Source organism: Lycium ferocissimum, unplaced genomic scaffold, assembly GCF_029784015.1.
Source record: "Lycium ferocissimum isolate CSIRO_LF1 unplaced genomic scaffold, AGI_CSIRO_Lferr_CH_V1 ctg5611, whole genome shotgun sequence".
Taxonomy (NCBI): Eukaryota; Viridiplantae; Streptophyta; class Magnoliopsida; order Solanales; family Solanaceae; genus Lycium; species Lycium ferocissimum.
Genome location: NW_026726045.1, coordinates 30,496 through 45,981, shown reverse-complemented (window position 1 = coordinate 45,981; position 15,486 = coordinate 30,496). Strand labels below are relative to the sequence as shown.

The 15,486-nt window shown below is 40.1% G+C and overlaps 1 protein-coding gene across 2 annotated transcripts; it reads left to right on the top strand.

Annotated features, from left to right (window-relative positions):
• Positions 1 to 461: 461 nt before the first annotated feature.
• LOC132044946 (phytochrome A) lies at positions 462 to 7,186 on the top strand. 2 transcript variants are annotated; one of them, XM_059435482.1, is made up of 7 exons: positions 462 to 936; positions 1,234 to 1,342; positions 1,464 to 1,562; positions 2,131 to 4,198; positions 4,386 to 5,202; positions 5,540 to 5,830; positions 6,743 to 7,186. In XM_059435482.1, the coding sequence occupies exons 4-7, from the start codon at positions 2,143 to 2,145 to the stop codon at positions 6,951 to 6,953; spliced, it is 3,375 nt and encodes a 1,124-aa protein (XP_059291465.1). In that variant the 5' UTR covers positions 462 to 936; positions 1,234 to 1,342; positions 1,464 to 1,562; positions 2,131 to 2,142; the 3' UTR covers positions 6,954 to 7,186. The 2 variants fall into 2 exon arrangements, with proteins under 2 accessions (XP_059291465.1, XP_059291466.1); XM_059435483.1 differs by lacking the exon at positions 1,464 to 1,562.
• Positions 7,187 to 15,486: the final 8,300 nt, after the last annotated feature.

Sequence of the window (15,486 nt, the reverse complement as noted above, 5' to 3'; positions counted from 1 at the left end):
AACCTCCATTTATCATTTTATGTTAATAAATTGATGACTTCATGAAAATATTGGTACGGGAAGGAAAAAATTATCCATCAGTTACTCTGCCCGTGAATTCAAATGTTGCAAATAAATATAAACCTACTGATAAAAGAAGGGAGTTAGTAATTACCATTAGTTTCTTTAAAGTTTGTAGGTACTCCATTTGATTCAAAATAAATGTTCACTTACCTTTTTTTATTTTGGTTTAAAAATAAGTTTCCAGTTATAAAATAAAAAAAATTAACTTCATTTTTATCAGATTTGACCATATTTACTCAAGACAGTAAATAGACAAGAGTCTTATTAATTGAGAATTCATGTGGTCAAAATAACTATTTATTTTTTAGAAATTAGTGCTTTCTTTTTAGTTAATATTTTCTTAAAGTATGTAAAAAAGACTAAATGAACGAACGGGAGAAATTCATTGGATTCAGTTTTTGAAGAGGTTATTCAAAACATTCGGAGACTAATCAAGTATTCAAGTCAATCAACGTTAAAGGTAAAAAGAGTAGAGGCTAGTGCGAGGGTCTCCCTTTGCCATCATGGGACTGTGAAAGGAACAAAACTCAATAAAAACGCAAACACAATGACCCACATATCTCATTTTGACTCCTGGCTTCAATTTTTCATCTTAATTTTACTTTGATTGAGTACAAGAGCTAGCAGAAACCTTAATGGAAAAACCTGAAGCAGCAATTGAATGAGCTAAATCTGGGAATCAGATTCACCTCACAAATTAAACGCCGAAAAGTAATTGGTTATGTGAATCTAGATCGACTGATATTGCTCATTCACTAGTCTGTCAATTCTCTCAATTTGCTGACACCTTTCTCTCTCTCTTGAAAGATAAGGGATGATGTCTTCACGTGATGTCCATAACCTTTTGGCTTTGCTGCTAACTTCTTATTCGAGGTATGGCCTCTCACTCTTTCCCTTCCAAGTGGGTATTCTCATCACTTTGTTTATTGTTTATATATAATATATATGTGCAATATCTTTCTGTTCCTTATTTTAAAGACACGAATCTTTTATATTTGATTTTCTTTTTTCTTGTAATCTTGGTAAGAAGTCTTCTAGTGAGTACTAGTTAGTATTATATTTCCACCCACCACGAATTATTATATATTATCCGTACTTTGTTGGCCATAGGTTTGCATTTTAAAATTGAACTGATTGTTAATCATAATTGTATACTTACTATTATTATAGACCTGGACAACGAATCATGATTGAGGCTTATGCTAATTTTGGGGTGCATCAACTGACACCAACAATCTATGTTTGGAAAGAAAACAAGTTGGCAACTCACTGCTTTCAAGTAAAGTCCCTCTCCACTTGCTATTTATAGAGACTCGTATCGTACTATGGTATTTGTGTATAGTTGTCTGTATGAGCTTTGGGAAGTGTGTGTTTAATGGTATGAATGAATCTTTTTAAAGGATTAACTTCTCTGGAGTTGGAGAAGGAGAGGTGGTCACAATATCAAGAATTCAGCTGAAAGCTACTTTGGTTTTGCCTCTGAAATCTTGTGAAAAAAGGTGATGTCTTTTCTCTTGTTTTGTTATTTACTAACTTCTCTCTGCAAATTCTGTCTTGGTTGCTGATAGCCTCTTTGAGGGTATATTGTAGTTTTGCCTTAAAGAGACAATGATTTGCATCTTTATCTACTTTTACTATTATAGAATGATAAAGAACTTGAATTCCCAATAGGCTGTGGCTAGTTTGTTATAATCCAGCTAAATAGAACTCTTAGCTTAGTGTACTATGCCTATTTGTCTGCATGTTGCGACTTCTTAGTTATATAGTTGAAATATCTTAGTTTAAACATATGCATCTCCCCCCTGCTTTGTGTTTTGCAAAGTATATTAAAGCGGGGTGAGATTGGGGAGGAAAATTTCATGCTGCAAATAGAGATTTGATATTTGATTTGGTAAAAAGTAGAGCTTTTAAAATGAATCCATGTGTTTATTCTACTACGTTTGCCGATATAAAACAGTTAAAAACTCTGTTATGAAGACTATGACAGTAACAGTTCCTATCACAACTTTGTAACATCAATGTATAATGTTAATCATCTGTGGTAATTACTTTTTGTGTACTGTTTAGATTTGAGTCGAAATGTCTTCTTCAAGACCTAGCCAATCTTCCACCACTTCATCAAGATCAAAGCACAGTGCTAGGATCATTGCACAGACCTCCATAGATGCAAAGTTGCATGCAGACTTTGAGGAGTCAGGTGAATCCTTTGACTATTCAAGCTCAGTGAGGGTTACAAGTGTCGCTGGTGGTGAGCAAAGGCCCAAGTCAGACAAAGTAACCACCGCTTACCTTCATCAGATCCAAAAGGGCAATTTTATCCAGCCATTTGGTTGTTTGCTAGCCCTTGATGAGAAAACATTAAAGGTCATAGCATTCAGTGAGAATGCCCCTGAAATGCTGACCATGGTTAGCCATACTGTTCCAAGTGTTGGTGAGCATCCAGCTCTTGGCATCGGGACTGATATTAGAACGATCTTCACTGGTCCCAGTGGAGCGGCGTTGCAGAAGGCCTTGGGGTTTGGAGAGGTTTCTCTGTTAAATCCAGTCCTCGTTCACTGCAAGACTTCTGGGAAGCCATTTTATGCAATTGTTCATAGGGTTACAGGTAGCTTAATCATTGATTTTGAGCCTGTGAAGCCCTATGAAGTGCCTATGACTGCTGCAGGGGCCCTGCAGTCATATAAACTTGCAGCCAAAGCCATTACTCGCTTGCAGTCCTTGCCCAGTGGCAGTATCGAAAGACTTTGTGACACAATGGTTCAGGAGGTTTTTGAACTAACTGGTTATGACAGGGTGATGGCGTATAAGTTTCACGATGATGATCATGGAGAGGTGGTGTCTGAGATCACAAAACCTGCCCTCGAGCCTTACCTTGGTTTACACTATCCTGCTACGGATATTCCACAGGCTGCACGCTTTTTGTTCATGAAGAATAAAGTCCGAATGATTTGTGATTGCCAAGCAAAACATGTGAAGGTACTCCAAGATGAGAAGCTTCCATTTGATTTAACATTGTGTGGCTCTACTCTTAGGGCCCCTCACTACTGCCATTTACAGTACATGCAGAACATGAATTCAATTGCATCACTTGTAATGGCAGTTGTGGTAAATGATGGGGATGAAGAAGGAGAAAGCTCTGATTCTTCACAATCACAAAAGAGAAAAAGGCTTTGGGGCCTCGTTGTCTGCCACAACACCACCCCAAGGTTTGTCCCCTTCCCCCTGAGGTATGCGTGTGAGTTTCTTGCACAAGTCTTCGCCATACACGTTAACAAAGAACTGGAATTGGAAAATCAGTTCCTTGAGAAAAATATTCTACGTACTCAGACTCTCTTGTGTGATATGCTGATGAGAGATGCTCCCCTAGGTATCGTGTCACAGAGCCCCAATATTATGGATCTAGTCAAATGTGATGGTGCTGCTTTGCTCTATAGGAACAAGATACATCGGTTAGGAATGAACCCAAGTGACTTTCAGCTGCACGATATAGTATCATGGCTTTGTGAGTATCATACAGACTCCACAGGCTTGAGTACAGATAGCTTGTATGATGCTGGTTTTCCTGGGGCTCTTGCTCTTGGTGATGCTGTGTGTGGTATGGCGGCTGTGAGAATATCTGATAAGGACTGGATGTTCTGGTTCAGGTCACACACTGCTGCTGAAGTTAGATGGGGTGGTGCAAAGCATGAACCTGGTGAGAAGGATGATGGCAGGAAAATGCATCCTAGGTCATCATTCAAAGCATTCTTGGAAGTTGTCAAGACAAGGAGTATACCCTGGAAGGACTATGAGATGGATGCAATCCACTCTTTGCAGCTTATACTAAGAAATGCCTTCAAGGATGCTGATGCAGTGAATTCAAATACCAATATTATCCATACAAAGCTTAATGATCTTAAGATAGATGGGATGCAGGAACTAGAAGCAGTCACTGCTGAAATGGTCCGCTTAATTGAAACAGCTTCAGTTCCTATCTTCGCAGTTGATGTGGATGGGCACGTCAATGGATGGAACACAAAAATTGCTGAGTTAACTGGTCTTCTTGTTGATGAAGCAATTGGGAAGCATTTGCTCACTCTCGTGGAGGACTCATCAGTTGATACCGTGAGAAAAATGTTGGAATTAGCATTGCAGGGTACGTATCTTTGTGAGCTTCCCCCTCTGTGTTACGTTAATGTTATGACTCTCTTTTCATGAAGATTTATTGTCTACGCCATTTAATTGTTTTGACTAGTTATTAGTTTACATGATTTTTGTCTATCCATTCAGTTCAATGAATTATGTACTGTACATTTAATCGAATACACCATCCCTTTTACCAGGGAAAGAGGAAAGAAATGTAGAGTTTGAAATAAAAACACATAGGCCGTCAAGGGATTCTAGTCCAATCAGCTTAATCGTGAATGCATGTGCAAGCAAGGATGTTCGAGATAATGTTGTGGGTGTTTGTTTTATTGCTCAGGATATAACTGGACAAAAAAGTATTATGGACAAGTTCACCCGAATTGAAGGTGACTATAGAGCGATTATCCAAAATCCTCACCCATTGATCCCACCAATATTTGGCACGGATCAATTCGGCTGGTGTTCTGAGTGGAACTCTGCAATGACAAAGTTAACTGGATGGCGACGTGATGATGTTATTGATAAAATGCTATTAGGGGAGGTTTTTGGGACACAGGCAGCTTGCTGCCGTCTCAAGAATCAAGAAGCTTTTGTAAATTTTGGAGTTGTACTAAACAATGCTATGACTGGTAAAGAATCTGAGAAGATTCCTTTTGGTTTCTTTGCACGTTATGGGAAATATGTGGAGTGCTTACTCTGTGTGAGCAAAAGGTTAGATAAAGAGGGCGCAGTCACGGGACTCTTTTGTTTCCTGCAGCTCGCAAGCCATGAGTTGCAACAAGCTCTTCATGTTCAACGATTGTCAGAACAAACAGCGCTCAAGAGGTTGAAAGTATTAGCTTACATAAGGAGGCAAATTAGGAATCCACTTTCTGGGATTATATTCTCTCGGAAGCTGCTAGAGGGGACGAACTTGGGTGAAGAGCAGAAAAATATACTGCAAACAAGTGCACAGTGTCAGCGTCAGCTCAACAAAATTCTTGATGATACAGATCTTGATAGCATTATAGATGGGTATGTTACAATCATTTTAATTATACCGTTTGTGTTTTAGTTTTTCTATACCCCAAGGTGCTTCCCATTCTTCCTTTTTTTAGTTAAAACTTGATCAAGGTATGATGATTTTGTAGCTACAGGTAAATGCTTCTATTTGATCTATGGAAGATTGGGACCTTTTGCAGTAGAAGTGTTGTCCTTGGAATATATATTTGTGCATTTGATGCAATTTTGAGCTTTCCTTGCATTATGGCTTTTGTGTCTATTATTTTTAGTTTTTAGTTTTATGTTTATCAGTTTAAAAAATGATTTTCTACATTGTAATACTTTTTCTCTTCCTCTAATCTTTTACCAGTTATTTGGATCTGGAGATGCTCGAGTTTAAGCTGCATGAAGTATTGGTAGCATCTATTAGTCAAGTCATGATGAAGAGCAATGGAAAGAATATAATGATCGTGAATGACATGGTTGAAGATCTTCTCAATGAAACTTTATACGGAGATAGTCTGAGGCTGCAACAAGTCCTAGCTAACTTTCTGTTAGTATCTGTGAACTCTACACCAAGTGGTGGCCAGCTTAGTATTTCAGGCACGTTAACAAAAGATCGCATAGGAGAATCTGTTCAGCTTGCTCTCTTGGAATTCAGGTATATCCATATGATAGAAAAATCAAAATTGGTTTTTTCACTTGACCAGATTTCTACTGTCCAAGTTAAAAGCATCTCCTGCGACAACATAAAAAGTTGAGGGATGTCTACACAATCCATTGAAGTCTAAGCATTTTGAAAACTATCTTTAGGCTTAAAAACTAACCAGCATCTCTCTCAAAACCTGTGATTGATATGTTATTTCTGTGCTCAGTTATTTTTGTTTGATACTGTATTTATTCTCTTTCAAATTGGGACGGTCAAAGTTTTATTTGAACTCATTGTCTCAACGTTTGACGTCCTAATATTGCCATAGCATTTGTGATCTTTGAGAGTTGAAGCTGCTGCTATTTTATTTTTTGTCTTCTCTCCTCCATTTATTTTGTCAACATTAATTACAAAGTTGCTGGTTTAATAACAAAATAATTTCTAATTATCTATTTTCACAAACTCTAATGCAATTGTTCTGTCGGCCTAAACACCTATCACTCTGTTTTTTTTTTAATCAGTCAAGTTTCTGAGTAGGACTTCTCAAATTCAAAGAGAAGTGGCAAATGCTCTCTAAATGGTTCAAGCTTCTTAATTTTTTGGCGTATTCCTAATTCGTTCTCTGGACAAATGAAATATCAACCTTCAGCACAATTGAGTCTCTTTTATTCCTGTTGAGGTTTTAGTGTTGAGTTTTCCATCTCCTTAAACAAATGTGTTTAGTTGGCATATGTGGAATGGTCTGTCTTTTATCTATTCAAGTAGCGGGAATGTGTTCTTTCTTCGTTTGGCCAAGATGTGTTCATGTGGTGATTTGTGTTTAAGGCTAAACAGAAATTTAAATAATTATAAGAATCAGCACATCTGTAACCGATGCATGGCTGACCAGGAGAATGACACTTTTGCTCATTGCTACTGTTGCAGGATAAGACATACAGGGGGTGGAGTGGCAGAAGAATTGCTCAGCCAAATGTTTGGTAGTGAAGCCGACGCATCTGAAGAAGGGATCAGCTTGCTTATCAGCAGAAAACTGGTCAAGCTGATGAATGGGGAAGTTCAGTACCTAAGAGAGGCCGAGCGATCAACTTTCATTATATCCGTTGAACTCGCAGTCGCTACCAAGTCAAGCTCATGATTCAGGAAACCCTCTATAGTCTTAACTATTTCTCTAGTTCTGTATAGTGAAGAAGGATTTCACGTTTTCATGTTTTATGTTTTATGTTTTATCATTCCGATGTCTTTGTGTTCGTTTTTGTGATGTTCCTCCTCTTTGCTACACTGTTTTCCTTGAGTTTTTAACCAGTCGCTTGAACAATTGCATCTTCAGCGTTTCAACATTTCCAATTTCATTAAAATCCTGATCTCCCATTGAAAGTGTTGAAATTTTTATCACTTTTAGGACCAGAATTTCTTTTTTGATTTCCCACCCGGTGTCCGGTACCCGCATTGGAGTTCGACTATAACTAGTTCCCGCCGCTTAGGGCCTACTTGAGGAGCCGGGGGGGGGGGGGGATTGCTTCCTACCAAGAATTTTTTCATATTCAAGGCTCGAACTCGAGATCTCTGATTAAGGGAAGAGCAGCCCCATTCATTGCGCCACATCTTTTGGAGGTTAGGACGAGGTTTCTAAGATGCTATATTTCTTTTTCTTCAAGATGAAGCATGATCAAAATTGTAAAGATGGTCTATACACGTCTGCAAATGTGTTACCTTGGTCACTTACTTCTTTTATAACAGTGTTGGAAGTATTTCGTTCATTTTTAATTTGTATATAGTCATAGTGAAGAAAGTAGCAAGACTGGAAGGTACGACTATGAGAAAAGGAATCCGAATTCGTAATGAATAGAAATTCACAAGGATTTGATTTCTTAACAGGATTTGAACGTTGTAGACGGTAAAAGCCGAAGCAATTTGTATTCGGTAAGAACTGAGTAAATATTACAACTGTCCGATACAAGATCGAAGAGGAATGAGGTCGTTAGGCTCGGTTAAGATCGAAGGGAACAAGGACCGAGGAGTTGTGAGTTTTTCCAACTAAGTGTCAAAAACCGAGGGTATGTTGATAAGCACAGAAAACCCGAGCCTGAGGCGAAGACACTCAACATAGGCTCGGAGTATCCATTATGGGCCAGGCCACGCGTCACCTGACCGTTCTGCCATTTGCGCTGACAACAGTACGGGTGTCAGAGTATCCATACGGACGCCGCCTTATCCATTTTAGGGTTTTCTTAAAAAGGTCTTTTTTAGATTGTACTAAGGCCCACCTATTTGTAGCAATAAATAGGGGTGTACCCCCTTCATTTTAGTGTTAGATTTTCATTATTCATCACACTTGTAATCTGGAAAAAAAGGCAGTGGAATTTTCTTAGTGATTGGCTCGAGTTAAAGAAGCAATTTCCAAAACTGGACCAGTTCTCAGGGTCTACAAATTTGGTTTGTTAAGCTTTATTTACTATTACTCATCAATATACCTTTATCATTCACATACTATTGTTATACGTAACCTATTAATTTAACCATGTATCCTATAAACCACTTACAAATTTAATTGTTACCATTTTAAGGGTAAACAGTTTGGCGCCCACCGTGGGGCATAGGATAATAGTGGTGTTTAATTTACAACTCCATCTTTCACTTGTTCTTTGAAAGTTTGTGCTTCAAAAAAATTCGAGATGGCAAGCAGTGGTCGATCTGGTCACGTGAACAACAACGAGATAGTTGGTGAAGACGACAACAACAGCGGGTTACCGAACCCGAATGCACCCCCTGCTGATCCAGCCAATCCGAATGCGGTCAACTCGACCGAGGGACTTAACCAGAATACCGTCAACCAGGACAATGCTGCTTTACAGGCCACAGATCCTTTAAATAGCAACAATTCAACCACTTTGCCTGGGGCGCAAGCCCGAAAGACGCCGGATGTCGTGGATGAAATTAACTTACGTTTGATATTTGAAATGTTACAGGAACAATAGGTAGCTATAGCTCAAAAGACAACGGAACAGTATCGGCAGAGCCAAGTCGGGCTACCGATCTAAGGCGAGAGGAAGGCCGGGTCGTTGATAGTGACAATGGATCGGGGTCCGATGCATCTGCCGAGGTCCTGAAAATGCTCGAAACATTGGCTAAACGGGTCGAATCTACTGAGAAAAGGGTGGAAACATACAACTCTCGAGTGGACTAGATCCCGGGGGCACCTCCGATCCTGAAAGGACCGGACTCAAAGAGATACATACAAAGGCCATTCCCTTCGAGTGCGGCCCCAAAGTTGATCCCGAAAAGGTTTAAAATGCCCGAATCCCGAAATATGACTAGACGACGGACCCGCAGGAGCATGTGACCTCGTATACTTGTGCCATAAAAGGCAAAGATGTTGAAGAAGATGAAATCGAATCAGTGTTACTGAAAAAGTTCGGTGAAACGTTATCCAAAGGGGTACTGACCTGGTACGACCATCTGCCCGAGCATTCCATCACTTCTTTTGAGATGCTCGCAGATGCGTTTATCAAAGCCCATGCCGGAGCCAAGAAGGCACTGGCAAGAAAAGCGGACATCTTCAGAATCACCCAAAGGATAACGAGCTACTCCGAGAATTCGTGAATAGGTTCCAAAAGGAATGAATGGAACTCCCTCCGGTCCCGAAAGACTGGGCCGCTCAAGCCTTCACTAAGGGTCTCAACCCCCGAAGCTCCACTGCCTCGTTCAAATTAAAAGAAAATTTGTTAGAATACGAGGTGGTAACTTGGGCCGATGTTCATAACAGGTACGAATCCAAGATTCGGGTAGCAGATGACCAACTTGAACTTCCACCCGGCCCGATAAACGGAAGTAAGAATTCTGAAAGGTCGAAGAGGACTTTTGAACCAGATATAAGGCCATCGAAGGATAGATACCGACTATATGCTCAACCGGAGAAATCCAACTTTAGATCGGATAAGGGAAGAAACGGTCCTAGTCATCATTCGAATAGGGGTGATCGACAAGCTGAACGCGGATCAACCAGTCGGGGTTTGCTGTTTAGAGGTGATACCACTGGTGGGTCAGTCAACAATGGGGACAGCCCGAGGTTATCAGAGTACAATTTCAATATGAACACCACAGATCTTGTCTCGACCATTGGCTATATCAACGATGCCAGGTGGCCGAGACCATTAAGATCCGATCCAGCTTAAAGAGATCCAAGCGTAATGTGTGAGTATCATGGAACTCATGGTCATAGGACCGAGGACTGTAAGCCAATTGAAAAACGGTCACCTTCGCGAATTCTTGAGTGACCGACCCAAAGGACACTACAAAGGCAGGGAAAATCACAAACAGGTCGAGCCCATGGAGCCTCAACACGTGATCAATATGATAATCGGAGGAACGGAAGCACCACGAGGTCCGATGATGAAGAGGACAAAGGTTTCAATTGTTCGAGAGAAGCGGACCAGGGATTATGTACCCAAAGGATCTATTTTCTTCAACGATGAGGATGCAGAAGGCATCATTCAACCACACAATGATGCGTTGGTAATTTCTATCTTTCTTTTTAAATCTCAAGTTAAACGTATTTTGATTGATCCAGGTAGTTCGACCAGTATTATCTGATGGAGAGGGGTAGAGCAACTGGGGCTGTTGGACCAAATTGTGCCGGTAGCTCGGGTTCTCAGCGGATTCAATATGGCAAGCGAAACTACTAAGGGAGAAATCTCTTTGCCGGTCAACATTGCCGGGTCTATTCAAGAAACGGTGTTCTATGTCATCGAGGGTGAGATGAAGTATAATGGCGTTGCTCGGCAGACCGTGGTATCATAGCATGAGGGCAGTACCCTCGACATTGCATCAAATGTTAAAATTCCCGACCTCGAAAGGGATCAAAACGGTCCGTGGTGAATAACCCGCGGCAAGGGAGATGTTCGCGGTCGAAGAAACATCCCTCACTAAGAATGAACCGGTCCAAAAAGCTGTTGAATCAACCTTAGGCAAAGATACTAAATAGTAATTAAAGTGTGGGGCCGTGGTTAGCTCGGGTGAAGAAACGGAAGAGATGAGCCCGAACTTCGAAGAAGATGATTTCGATGTGCTCAGATCGTTCGTGCTACCGGATGATTCAGACGCAACCAAGTCTATCATAGAGGAGCTGGAACAGATTATCTTGTTTGTGCACTTGCTGGACAGAAAGGTATACCTGGGCACGGGGTTAACCTCGGAGCTCAGGCGTAAGTTAATTAAGTTTCTTCTAGCTAATGCTGATTGTTTTGCATGGTCCCATTTAGACATGACAGGAGTGCCGCCGGAAGTAACGACGCATAAGTTAAGCCTCGATAAAAACATTTCCTTGGTGAAACAGAAAAAGAGATCGATAGCCGAAGTAAAGCATGCCTTCGTTAAAGAAGAGGTAACAAAGCTTTTAAAAATAGGTTCCATCCGGGAGGTTAAATACCTGGACTGGTTAGCTCATGTCGTTGTCGTGCCGAAGAAAGGTAATAAATTTAGAATGTGTGTTGATTATAAGGGTCTGAACAAAGCATGCCCGGAGGATTCATTCCCTATGCCTCACATTGATCGAATGATCGATGCGACGGCCGGGCATGAGATGTTAAGTTTTCTCCGTCACGACCCGACTAGGGGCCATGACGGGTACCCGGATCTAACTACCGAGGACCACTCATTCTACTTATCCGCATTCATTTATTACTCTCATCCTTCTAATCATAGGGAAACCATTTTTATTTTTAGACATAACTACATTTATATACATAAGCCCTTCGGCTATCAAAATAATACATACGCATATATATAATGAGGCGATCATGAAACCATACTACCCACACATACGTATCTACGAGCCTCTACTAGAGTACTAGACATAAGGACGGGACAGGACCCCGCCGTGCCCAAATATGTACACAAAATAATAAATCAAATAGCACCTCCGGAATAATGGAGTGCTCTCGTAAATCTGCTGGTCAGCTCCTATGAATCTGGGTCGCCTCCCTGTCTACCTGTGGGCATGAACACAGCGTCCAAAGAAAAGGACGTCAGTACGAACATTGTACTGAGTATGTAAGGCATGAAAAGAAACTGGCATAATAAAGAAATCATGAACATGAGGTGAAGATATAACCTGCTTAGCCTTTAAGAGTAAATGCATTTTATACATATCACATATATCATCATCGTTAACCCGCGTCTGGGTAACCATCATACGCCGCCCACTAGTGGTGTCATGCCCGACCCTCTAGGCTCGGTGTAACTATAAGCAGCCCGCCTAGCGGTGTCATGCCCGGCCTTATAGGCTCGGTGTAATCATATGCAGCCCGCCTTAGCGGTGTCATGCCCGGCCTTGTAGGCTCGGTGTAATCATATGCTCATCATAACTTGTCATCATCATACATTCGTCATAACACATGCATTAGAACTTAAGGATAATCTATAACTATGTCGGGTGACGTATGGTCGAGAACCCCTGATTCCATTATGGGAAAATCAAAATCATCATGCCTCACCTTGAAAGAACTAGCATCATAAGGTGGGTCTAGCAATAAATGAATAACATTAAAGGATAGTATAAGGATCATTAGCTTCGTAAGAGTATCGTATCATAAGCTTTAGAATCTCTAGGCTTTAAACTCATCATCATCATTATCATATTCACGACGTATTTCTCATCTTTATATCTTAAAAAGCTCTCTATCAACATTGACTTGTAGTTCATGGAACGTAAGAAAGTCATGGAGGATAAGGATGGTCATATCATAAGAATCATGCCTCAGAAGGAAAGGACTAGCCTTACATACCTTTTCGTTTAGTTATTCTATCGCTTTAACGTTCTCCTCCAATGTTCACGTTTTTACCTTCAAGAGAGTTTTTGTACTAACATTAGATAATCGATAGCTTAAGCATACTTGACTAAAGCTAGAGAAAATTGGGTAGCATCTCCTTTTTTTCTACTACTTTCTCCATATCATATAACAACTCCCAATCATCAATAATAACATCCCTAATATCATATCCGACAATATTTATCAACCATACGTTAGTCAAATCTCCCAATTCCATTCCAAAGGCATCCATAACCATGGCCATAATACAACATTGTATTCATCTTCATATAATGTTTCTCCCATGTTCTTAACATCATTTATAACATAATTATAATTGCAACATATCAAGAATCATGATTCATATTAAGCTACTACTCAACAATGTCACTATTTTCATGTTTGTAACCCATTCTCTATCTTCTTACATAAACCAAGTCTTTCAACCTCTCAATGCTTTAACAAACATGGATTGATCATTAAACTTACCTTTGATAGTGTGGGAATGAGCTTTGAGTGGAAACACTTCACTTGAGCAAAACCCTAGTTCCACTTCCAATGAGATTTCTTGTCTTGGATGAACCCTAGTGAGTTTCTTGCACTTGATTCTCTTGGTTTTATGATATTGATCTTTGATTTCCCTTGAATTCTTGTATATGAAAGGTGTGGAATGTTCTAGAACCTTGGAGAGAAGTGGAGAAGAATGGGAAATGAAAATAATGAAGTGGGAACATCATTATATACTTGCAACTTATTCAGCCCGTCGGGATTTCCACGGGCACTTATACGGTTCGTATAACATTATACGGGCCGTATAAGTGACCGTACTTCACCATCAGAGAATCAACATTTCTGTTGGGTGTTATACGGCCCCTTATATGGACCGTATAAAGTTATACGGACCGTATAAGTGGTCGTACAACTCCATTTTCCTGAAATGATTTTCGTCGTTCGTTTGATATCCAATCCTTATGGAACCTTTTTAACACTTGTTTAACACTTCATTACCAATCTAAGGATCGTTATAACTCTTCCTTAAGACATCATTAAGTCAACATTAGCTCGGTACTTTACGGAACTTTTCCAAAACACAACATATGCTTTGCCTTTCTTAAGGAACTTTCTCCTCTTACTTCCAACGTCTTTGGAATCTTAATTAGAATCGTTAAATAACCTTTGTTACTTATAGGAACATCGTATACTTCTGGCACTACGTTGGTCTATTTACTATGCAACGACATGGAATTTTTCGAGGTGTAACATCCTTCACCCCTTTAAAAACATTCGTCCTCGAATGTTAAGTTCTCGGGAGTTCTATGAAAATTTTGCCAGAGTTTCCCCTGTAATATGGCACTACCATCTGGTCACAACGGCCCACAATAAACATGCCTCACAGGGCCATAATACAATAGCAATATATTTATGGCCACACACGACCAAAAGCATGAAAAGAAAGCATACATACCTCATAATGTCGATGTTTCATCTTGAATCTCTTCCGGGGGTTGAAATAAGTGCGGGTACTTATACTTTATATTTTCTTCCACTTCCCAAGTCATTTCTTCTCGGTTATTATTTTTCCACAAGACTTTGACTGAAGCTACTTCTTTGTTTCTGAGCTTCCGCACTTGCCTATCTAGTATAGTAATAGGCACCTCTTCATAGTTCAACTTTTCTGTCACTTGAACATCATCTATTGGCACAATTCTAGTAGGATCTCCAACACATTTTCGGAGTATTAAGACATGGAAAACTAGATGGACTGCTTCAAGTCCTGAGGGTAAGTCTAATTCATATGCTACTTGGCCTACCTTGCGGGATGATCTTGTAGGGTCCAATATATAGAGGACTCAATTTTCCTTTCTTTCCAAACCTCTTCACGCCTTTCATTGGTGATTCCTTCAGAAATACCCAGTCATCAACTTGAAATTCTAGGTCTCGCCGACGGTTGTCTGCATAGGATTTTTGGTGACTTTGGACTGTCAACAAATCGATCTCGGATAGCCTTGACCTTTTCCACTGCTTGTTGAATCAATTCTGGACCTATTAATTGTGTCTCCCCGACTTCAAACCACCCAATTGGGGATCTACACTTTCTTTCATATAGAGCTTCATACGGGGCCATTTGAATACTGGAATGATAACTATTGTTGTATGCAAACTCAATAAGAGGTAAGTGGTCATCCCAACTACCACCGAAATCTAGCACACATGCCCGTAACATATCTTCCAAGGTCTGAATAATGCGTTCGACTTGCCCATCAGTTTGTGGATGAAACGCCGTGCTAAGCTTTACACAGTACCCAAACCTTATTGGAAAGACTTCCAGAATTTAGCTGTAAATTGGGCTCCTCGATCTGTGATAATAGATATCGGGACGCCATGAAGTCGTACAATCTCCTTGAGATATAACCTTGCATAATCTTCTGTTGAATAGGTAGTTTTGACTGTAAGAAAATGGGCTGATTTAGTGAGTCTGTCCACGATCACCCATATAGAATCATACTTTCTTCGGGAACGAGGTAACCCTATAATGAAATCCATGTTTATCGCTTCCCATTTCCAAGTTGGAATCTCTGTTGCTTGCAATAATCCTCCTGACTTTTGATGCTCGATTTTCACTTGTTGGCAATTTGGACATTGGGCTACAAATTCTACTATGTCTTTCTTCATTCCATCCCACCAATACATTAAATTGAGATCGTGATACATCTTTATCGCTCCTGGATGAATAGAATACCGAGAATAATGAGCTTCTTCTAGTATCCGATGACATAACTCCGCAACATTCGAAACACATAACCTGTCTCGGTATCTAAGAACTCTATCTATAGAAAGTTCGAATGGAGACTTCTCTTTCTC

Excerpts from the sequence above, each read along its gene's own strand:
- LOC132044946 (XM_059435483.1), top strand. The coding sequence starts at position 2,143 with ATGTCTTCTTCAAGACCTAGCCAATCTTCCACCACTTCATCAAGATCA. Across the intron at positions 4,199-4,385 it reads GTTGGAATTAGCATTGCAGG|GGAAAGAGGAAAGAAATGTA; the intron begins GTACGTATCTTT and ends CCCTTTTACCAG. Across the intron at positions 5,203-5,539 it reads CTTGATAGCATTATAGATGG|TTATTTGGATCTGGAGATGC; the intron begins GTATGTTACAAT and ends ATCTTTTACCAG.